This window comes from Juglans regia, chromosome 16 (genome assembly GCF_001411555.2).
Source record: "Juglans regia cultivar Chandler chromosome 16, Walnut 2.0, whole genome shotgun sequence".
Taxonomy (NCBI): Eukaryota; Viridiplantae; Streptophyta; class Magnoliopsida; order Fagales; family Juglandaceae; genus Juglans; species Juglans regia.
Window position 1 is genome coordinate 19,862,835 of NC_049916.1, and position 10,615 is coordinate 19,873,449.

A 10,615-nucleotide genomic window follows, 5' to 3' on the forward strand; every position below is an offset into this window, starting at 1 on the left:
GAGCCCTAATGAGAGACCTATGAAAGAGAGCTGATGAGAGAGAATATGTGCAGTTATAGAAAGAGTAAACAATTCATTTTACATCTGACGTGGCATGGACGACTGCACACCGATTGTATCTAACGACTATATATAAAAGAACTGTTCATATAGCATGTGAAGTAGTGTGTTAATCAGAGACGAGTAGTACCTGCAATATGCAAATATGTCATGACAAATATATATGGGAGGCAAATAAAGGAGAAGGACAAAACTGAAAATGAAATCCCCCCCGATTTCATGCCACAAGCAGCTTTTGACTTTATTTAAAGGCCTGCATGCCAATGTGAATTTGGATTCATATTAGACTCACTCATTAAAGAGAGCCTAGCCTACACATGATGAGAAATGTTAAGATCATATAAATTAAATAATAAAAATCTAACTCTTCTAATTGTTTAAACTGAACTTGCAAGTAAAAAGATTAAAAAAGCTGCAGCATACGAGCTGGCAAATTAGCGAGCCGCGGCATCGTCTCCATATAAGTGGCAAAATCCACCTCTATATAATTTGATTTCTTCCATAATATTGTAAAGCAACGACCATGCACGCTAGCTATTTGCTTATGAAAAACGTACAAGAAATGTGAGACCCATCAGACCTATCAAAATAATATCATGTATTTATAATGTGCATGGTACGTACCCAAGTAACTGGTTTTGATTTAAATATCACTTGAATGTCTTGTCAAAGCCTTTCCTAATTTATACGTTTGTTTTTCTCTATTCATTTAAAGAAATTCGTTCGCCCGGGGAATCGGAATATATATACTTCATCCAATCGTACGTTCATTGGAGGTAGTCGTATTGATCATCCACAGGATATATAATTTTCAAGTTTATTTTTCTAAAGCCTATCATATGCATGGTACTTGATGTTGTATATGTAACGGTATACTACATTCAGGTGCACGTCATGCGCGCATATACGCTTAGCAATGGGATTAGACGTATGCATGTTTATTATATGGTACTCATTGATCATGTTATGATCATGAGTGCTAAGTTCTATTTGAACTCTATGTCCCACTCATCCATATCATAATAGAGTTTTGAATAGTTCAAAGAATTATAATGGGATAAAAAGTACTGAGAGATAAGATTGACTCTTGATCTCTAATCATAGTCAAACTCAAAGACTTTGATTTTATGATGACCAAAAATTTATAAATAGTACTGAGTGGTTAAAGGGTTCTCACCTACAAAATTAGAGTGCCTCTAGCCATCGGGAGACACTAGTGAGGCCAAGTTGCTAGAGTACTGATCATTCTCTCATAGTCAGATTTATTTCTTCATTAAACAAATGGAGAAATGTACGTCTTTTACTGTTGTTATTTATTATTGTGAATCATAAAAAATTAAAGATCCAATTATTAATATTCATGTTAAAATATCTAACACTCCTCCACCCAAAAAAAAAAAAAAAAACCAGGCCAGCAAAAAAGAATGAAAAGAAGAAGAATCAGATCAGCTAAAGCCGGAGCAGTACATGAGGGTTTAATTTCCTAATTTTCTGTGTCTGTTTGCCGACCATATATGTGAAAAGTTAACATGATATTGAGACCACAAACCCCCCATGATTGGCGCGTGTTTGCTAGTGTATGTATTTTTGTCTCTAACGATGAGACTCGATCGATCGACGAAAGATGGTTGTCAATGTCAAACTTTCTTCACGTCCTTATATAAGCGTACGTGCGGTCACATGATTGATCTATTTCAATCTTGAAAATTAACATTCCGAGGGCCTACAAAAAGATTTTATAAAATGGACTCAAATAGTACTCGACAACGTCTAAAAGCTATAAAACAATTGACTTTGACTGTTAATCTAGTTTTTGAGTTTTTAGGTATAGCTCTTGGTTGTAGAAAAACGTGTGGACATTTCACTAGGACATGGTGAAGAATCCCACATGGCCAAGTTCGGCTTCCAAGCATTAATAGTGCTACTACTATTCAAAGGCAAACTGAATGGAAATCCGATGGACTTCATGACTGTCTCCCACTGGTCATCGGTATTAGGATTAAACTTCATTGAAACATTGTCATGATGCTCATCACCTCCTGATTCATCAACCTTCCCACCTTGCATGTCTTGAAGTAAATTGATAGAGAAGCCATTGCAATGTTCTTGTGGGCCGGTACCGTAGTCGTCGACTATGCTCTCAATGCCGGCCAGCTTGTTCCCAGAATCACCAAACATTGAAGGCGGCATGTTTAACAGCATGTCCAAGCTGCATTTTGCCGGTACTGAAGTTTCTAGAGGAGAAAAAAGGAAGCTAGGGTGGTGTTCTCCAGTTGAGAGTACGGGCAGTTGAGGAGGTTTATCTACTATATTCTGGTTCAATGACTGGTAGGATGGAAAACCTAGGGGAGAAAATGCAGCCATATCATTGTTGATAGGGAACTGATCAACGGCCGAACAAGTACTGGTTTTTGATGTACTTAATAATGACATGTTCTCCGAACTGAATAATTGACTGTAATTAGTTTCCGGTAGTACTGGAGAGACCCAAGAGTACTGTGAGAAAGTTCTCTGGGTTGTGGAGTTAGTTTTCTTGAATATCCTGCATATTGCCCACGAATCCTGCACATAAAGCGCAGATAATCATGATTAACATCTATAATTCAAATATAGGCAAAATATTGAAAGAATACACCCTAGTTCGGAGATACCTACATTGGCAGGAATGCTCTTGTCCACGAATCTCTTTGATGGTAATGAATCGGTGAGTGAAGGTAACCGGAACTCATGCATCATCCAGTCAGTTTTGATTCCTTTGGCGGCTCTACCTCTGTAGAAAACAAGCGATTTCTTCAAGCCAATGCACTTGGAACCTTGGGAAGAGTAGATCGGGCGGTCAGTTCCCGTGGCTTTCCAAAACCCAGCTCCGGTTACACGGTTAGGCCGCGCACTGTTTCTGTATTTCCTGTCCCTAGGGCAGAAGAAATACCACTCTTTTTCCCCAGCAGTCCCCAACTCTACACGAAAAATTAGCAGCAAAAACTATTAGCCCCAGAACAAAGAACACACAGAAATAGACTCAAAAGTTTCAGTAAAATTTATCTTTCCTTGCTAGCTAGGCTATGAAAAGCTACGTAAACGAGTCATGCATAATAGTAATTTACATAAGATTGAAAGACTTTAGCTTTATCTTACTTGGAAGATCCCAAGGATCATATTTATAGATATCGAGCTGCTTGATGAGCTCGATGGGGAGATGCCGCTGCTGAATCTTTCTCTTCAGATAAAACCCAACAAGCTCCTCGTCAGTTGGATGGAATCGAAACCCCGGAAGCAAGATTTCGTCTACTTTATGTTCAGCGTCAGTACTCCTCACATCCATATCTTCCTTTTCTGAACCCTAATTTTTTTCTTGGTAACTACAGAAAGAAAAAAACTTGCAAGAGAAACGCTGTATACGGATTGTTTAAAATTATTTCCCGTTCGAAATGGACTAATGAGAAACTTTCGGCCTGAACGTGTCTTCAGATCTTTAACAGAAAAGAACTTGTTGATTAAGAAAGATTCTGGAAAACTAAACCCAGATAACGAAGTTTTGAAACAAAAGCTGCTTTCTTGCTTCTGTGAAGCAAACCCCAAGATAATGATCACCAGCTCAAAGAAGATGAACACAAAAAACACCAAGTACTTGACGAAGCTCCCTTAGTTTGAAGCTGCCATTATATGCTTCCTGGAAAGGGGTCTGCCTCCGAAGGTTCAGCCGTCTTTTCGGGAGATGATTTAAAGGAGTGTGTGGTTTGCGAGGCTGGGCGCTGGCTCACAGAGAAGCTAACGACAAAGCTCTTAGACAGAACAACTACAGAGAAAGCCCCAAGTCAAGAAAATGGATTTTGTCAAGGGGTCTAATTTAATTCTAGTTTAATTGTGCCTTAATGAACCCCATTTTAGTTTAATCCAAATCGAGGAATCTCAAGAAACCACCAAATCTGGAGCTTCTAGGGATCATGGGTCCATGTTTAATTTCCCAATTATCATCTTAATTTCATGAAAGTTCTGATATTTTCCCTGCAATACAAGACAAAGCAAACTTCCAAGGAATTAGTAATTTTATATTGGTAGTCTTTGAACTATTATTTGGAAATGTAGGTACGTACGTAGACCTAAACCAAGTTCCAACACATGGCTCAAATTTATATTCAACTGATGATCTAGATTAACATCCCATGACACACAAAGCTAGTTTAGACTTATATTTTATTGTCTCTAAGCTTCTCAGAATCCGAAAATCCCGTTTCTATTCCATTCCCCAGAGCTTCTATTCCACTGACTTTGTCAGACCCAAGCAATATATTTTTGAGACTTGAGTCAAAGTAATGGGCAGATACCTCCAAACGGACGTGTACTTGATGATGATGATGATGATGTCTAAAGGGTAAAAGGGACCACTTACCGGATTCTCCAGGACCTATCTTTCACAGTGGTTAAAAAAAAAGAACAACACATTTTTACAATTTATTTCATAATAATATTTTTATAAAATAATGTTACTTTTATAATATATTTTATAAAAATATCTCTCATTTAAGATATAATTGTGTAAAGTATTGTGAAAAATATTAAATGTAAATCATTTTCCAAAAAAAAAAAATCTGAGTAAAATAATTGACTCTGGCTATTATTGACCGTAGTGGCTATGGCATTGCATGCGATCACTTTGGCAAATTTTTTTTTTTTTTTTTTCCAGAGAATTAGAAATTTCAATAATGTCGTTATAATTACCTTAATTGCAAAAGGTATCCCTGATCTCTATTGTCTTTTTTACGTGTACGTTACTGATCATGATCATGAAAATGCTACGTAGCCCTCAACTACCGCTTCTTTTTTGAAGATGCTTATCAATACAAATGAGTTATCTAGCTACTTTTTTTCTGATTCAAAAACATCTTCAAAAGGGGAAAAAGTCAAAACAAAAAAGGGAAAAAAAGCGGTCATTGAGTGGTAATTGAACATTTATGAATAAAAATAAATAAATATATAAATAAACATTTTGAATGTGAAAAAAAAGTTAAAAAATAAATAAATAAAACGGAGTACGGTACTAATGCAATTGAGGGGCTAAGTGGCATTGTACTTTTCATATAGCTTGTTAAGGCATGTTTTGTAACCACTCTTTGAGTGCTTGCACGTAAGGGAGTAAGAAGTGGTGGACGGATGTGTCCATGATACTTTTGATGTCAAAGTCAAAACATGTTTTTCACGAAAAAAAAAAAAAGGGAAAGCTTAGAGAGTTCAGAGTGTGATTTATAACATCCTTCTGTTAACAACATTTTCCTATTTATATTGAATCTCCTGGAGGATACCTATGTTGTTGTAATAATCACCCCCTGTTATGGACTACATGGCGTAATGCGACCGTTCTTTTCAGCATCAAGGACTCGACTTCAGTGTCAACCAATGGACATCGCATTTAATGCAGCCGATATTGTAGGGAATAATTAGATCATGGCCAGTCTTTCTCTCATTAATGCACTAGGCTCGAGGGAGGGCCATCTGTCTCTTCCTTCTTGGATTGGCTTGGGCTTCTTTCCTGTCATCCCTCGGCCCCCCAAGTCATCGGTCATCGGCATTGGTGGAGTGGCTTGTGCCTACCCGGCTGGATACAAAAACCCCATTCCATATGGCTCTTATACTTTTTTAAAACTGCATATTGTAAGCAATGAGTAATATTAGATATAAGCTTAGGACATACAAGTCTTGTACCATCCATTTGAGAAAAAATGGATCCCAACACAAAAAGATTATGAAAAATAAATTTTTTATAATGGAGTCTACTATTTTTTAAAATGACTGTATTGAGATTGTGCGCCCAAGGCCTACCCAAATCATTTTCGGTCGACAATAGGACTTTTGTCAATGGACTCCAATATTCTTCCGTTCAAATCTTGAGCAACTGATGAAGTAATTAAACTTCATTTCGAGCTTTAATTAATTTGTTAGTGTAATTGTTATAAAATAAAATAAATAATTTAATTTACCTCCTTCTACTAAATTAAATATAGTATCACCTAGCAAAAGCCCTAATAATTAATTTATATGTTTTTTTCTAAAAAAACAAAGTGTCCTTGACTTTTTAAATATTTCTTCAATTTGATCCATGGATTTGGCCGCTATTATTAATGATCAACTCCTATCCAAATTCCTCAAGCTAGGCAAGCTACTAGGTGTAGGTTCCACGTCATCTGTCATAATCCTATAAATTAACATGTGATGAAATAGAATAAATCTTTACAACTTCTTAACACTCCACATTTCATTTTTTTTAATTTTTTTAATTTTATTAAATATTTATTATATGAATAATGAATAGAAAATTTGAAATAATTTTAAAAAAATAAACTCAAAAAATTTTAAAAAAATATTAAAAAATTAAAAAAATTAAACAAATGTGGAGTGTGAAGTGTGATGGAAGTTGTGTAGCAAAACTCGATGAAATATGTCAAAATATTACACCTAAGCATAAAACAAAATAATAAATAATAATAATAATAATGTTCTTAAGCTAGTTTTTGTAACTTTAAAAGTTGGGATTAAGATGAAAAACTAATATAGGACATAATATAATTAATTGAAAAATGATATTTATAGTTGTGAGTGTATAAGTGTCGTGCAGTTTTTTTTAAAAAAGTGAATAAATACAAGACTTATATAAAAAAATTAATTTTTTTAATAATAGATCACGCTTTTTTTAAAATAATTGTACGGTGTTTATATATTTCACGGTTATATTTATAATTATTTTTCACAAAGAGATCATCGCATGATCAGCAAGTACTGCATGTGAAAGGAGACATTGAATTAAGGTAGGGTTTTTTCTCCTTTTTTAAGGCACATGTATGTTAAAGTCCTTCGAAAAACCCAAGTAGCATGGAATTCCTCAATTCTTGCTTTTAGTGAACCAATTAAATTACTATAAATATTTGAATTTTCCTCCAAATTAACTCCATGAATTAATTATCCTAATTAATAAGGTCCAACTTTTTAGAATACAATTTGCTAGATATGTCTACCGGTTGGATAGCAAGAGAAGTACGATGTAATTAATGCTGTCAAATTCACCGAGCCAACAGCTAGCAAATTAAAACTTGGGACTCCAAAATCAGTGAAACTCTCCTAAACCTAGCCCCCCGCGGCCCTCGGTTGGAACCCTTTCTGTCTGTTCCTTGCTAGCTTGACCTAGGTTTTTGCTTCCCATGCATGCGTGCAACCAAAGTTTAATTAAAAATGAGTCAAACGTACACTCCATGCTCAAGCTTCAATGCATGCATGCCTTTTCCAATATCATGACCTTGCTAGCTCTAAATAATTAAACACGTGTAAGCTGATCGTTAATTAAATAGACCTACACAACATGACCAATCACATCAACTCATTTTAATTTGTGATATTAATTTTATATAATCTCAACATTGTGGCTAGAATATTTATCTTGAGAGAAAGATTGCCGGTGTTCTCATAGGTACAATAAAGAGATCAGAAAGATTGCGCATACCTCTTAATTTTAGTTTCTATATTTTTAAGTTTCCTTCGTAATTTGTAAAGAAAGAATCTACACAACTTATTATTATTCACATAATCTCTATATATAATATTTTTTTAATTTTTTTAATTTTATCAAATATTTAATATATGAATAATAAATAGAATAGTTGAATTTATTTAAAAAAATATATTCAAAAAAAATATTCAAAAATTTAAAAATTTAAAAAAATATTATATATAGAAGTTAGAAAAATTGTGTAGCACTCATTCGCAAAGGTCAGGATAATATACTGCATGTATCTCCTTAATTTGTCGATCTTAGTTCCGTGGCATTTCTGTGGCATGAGTTATTTATTTAGTTTTTAGTTTTTACAGGCCTGTCGGCATGACTTTTGTTACAAGTACTCATTGAAAAATTTTATACATATATATATATATATATATATGGTGATGTTTTGTGTGAAGCAAAAGAACCATGCAAGTATATATATATATATATTTATATATATATATAGAGAGACGTTAGCTTAATTTAGTTAATTAAAAATATTATCATATTTAAATTATGTTAAAATTCTAAATATTTATATAATTTTACTTTTTAAAAAATATTTAACAAAATTTTATTATTTATTTAATGATAAAATAATGATATTTTACAAATTAAATTTGATAATTTATTTATGATACGATATTTATATGATGCACGGGGGCCAATTCATGAGTTTTGTAATTAATTTGTTATTGTTTGAATTATTATTAATATATTCAAAGTAGTAAAAGAAAGACAAATATAATGTATAATAACATTGCTATAAAATTAATTGAATAAGCATTTTTTATAGAACAAAGGAGAGAACATACCAAAAAGTAGAAAGTAGAAGACAAATAAAACACATGTCGAAATAGAAGACATAAAAAAAAGACAGAATGACAAAGAATGGAATAAAGACAAGGGCAACAGGTTTGTTAGAAAGAGCACTTTACGAAAATAGAAGACAATAATTATATAGTCATATTTGTTAATTAACACTTTATTAACACATTAACAATAATAACATATATAATAAATAAATTCAATATTTATATAATCTAAATTTAAACAGAATAAAAAACTGTAAGAAATCATAGTTCTTACTAATAGTGTTATTAATATTAACAATACTAATAGTGTCGTAAATATTAGATTTATTACTAATATAAACTTTAATATATTCAAGAAATAATATTCAAATTTCAAAATATGAAACTTGTTATCAATATAAGAATTGTTATTAAAAGAATAAAATTATTCAGAATTAAAAAAATTACTTTTCGAAATTATATATGTAAAGAAATCATTAAATGAAGTTGATTAATGAAATAACAAGACATTAATATATTTTTTCAAAAAATATTAAATGTTGTATAACATTATTTTTTTGAGATTTTAATTTTTTTCAAGACTTTTTTTAAATATCTATTAGTCTATAGAGGAAAAAAAAGCCCAATAATATAGCCCACCCATTCATCCCTACGACAACATTTAATGAAATCAGAAAACCCTACCTATTCATTTCCCTCTATTTCTTTGTTTCTCGCCGCCCTAACTCACAAGGAAGATGATTTTTTTTTTTTTTTTGGATGGACACAAGGAAGATGATATAACAACAATATACTACAATTTGTTTACAACTAACTAAAAAATATATATATAAATTATTATTGTATTTACTTTAAACTACTGTAAGTGCAGAAATTTTAAATTAAAGTAAAACATATGAATATTTTAATGTTAAGTTGTGTATCATTGTCCTCTTCACCCTCTCCCTAACACACATCTTCCATAAGCCCCTTCCCCTCCTCTCTCTTTCACCCTTTTGCTTTTCTCTTTCTCTCTCTCCGTCTTCTACCTTCACCCTTCCAGAAGCCCCTTCCCCTTCTCTCTCTCTCTCTCTCTCTCTCTCTCTCTCTCTCTCTCTCTCTCTCTTTATTTTCTTCTCTCTTTCTCTTCGTCTCCTACGCTCACCATCACTCCACACATCACCATTTGTACCTCCTCTCAGTCCCACAAACACCAACAACATGTGGCCATCTTGCCTTCTTCATCACGACACGTTGACTTGACACTTCTTCTCATTCTCTCTTTATTGGTTTTGTCTATTATTTATTTGTTTTCTTGTTTTTTTCTTCCATCGTTGATCTGTAGGAAATGAATACATGTTATTCATTTCTTATCGATCCGAGTTCCTGCATAATTTTTTAACACCTTTTATATCTGTTGCCTTTTTTTTTTTCGCCCCTTTAGATCCGAACAGATCTTCATATATTTTGAGATATCGTGTTAGATGTCGGCGTTTTTAACTTTTTTGTGATTTGTATGGTGATTTTATATGGTGATTTTGGGATCTGTTGTGGTGATTATGTGATGATTTTTGTGGTGATTGTGTGATCTGTTGTTGTGATTTTGTGATCTGTGGTGATTTTGTGGTATTTTGTGAAGAATATTGGTTTGAGGACGTAGAGAGGGACGAATAAGAAAAGTGAAAAATAAGAGTACTGTGCATCGTTACTGTTCATACTGTTTATTGGACGATAGATGCTTTTAAATATAAGGAGATATATATATATATATATATATATATATATATATATATATACATAAACACACACTAGACATGATGTTGAGTAAAAGTCACATAATTAATCTATATATATAGCAGTGATATATTCTGGCCGTAAACTGTCCTCAATTATAGAGACCACCTTGCATGCGGTATCATATTATAAGTAATGTTATCCATTGGAGTTCTTTTGACAAGAGTATCTTAATTTCTTGTAAAGCATGATCATTTAGTTTTTGACAAGTTTGGCTTTCCTATATTCTTATAATAGTTTTTTCACTCAATTATTAAAAATATTCAGATAAAATTACATTGCGGATGATCATGACGGCTAGCTTGATCTTGTTATGAACATTTGCATACGTATGATATTGTTTTTTGTGTCGATTAATTTATAGAGAATTAAAAATAATAAACAAAAGACGGTGTAGTACTTTTCTCTCCCTTTCTCCTTACGGCCCTTTCCCTATTTC

The 10,615-nt window shown here is 32.8% G+C and overlaps 1 protein-coding gene across 1 annotated transcript; it reads right to left on the reverse strand.

The window, feature by feature from the left end:
• Window positions 1-1,881: 1,881 nt before the first annotated feature.
• LOC109009211 (putative NAC domain-containing protein 94) lies at window positions 1,882-3,382 on the reverse strand. Its single transcript, XM_018989606.1, has 3 exons — window positions 3,196-3,382; window positions 2,716-3,017; window positions 1,882-2,622 (listed from the first exon to the last, which is right to left on the reverse strand). Exons 1-3 carry the CDS (start codon window positions 3,380-3,382, stop codon window positions 1,882-1,884), a joined length of 1,230 nt encoding a protein of 409 aa, XP_018845151.1.
• Between the last annotated feature and the right edge of the window lie 7,233 nt (window positions 3,383-10,615).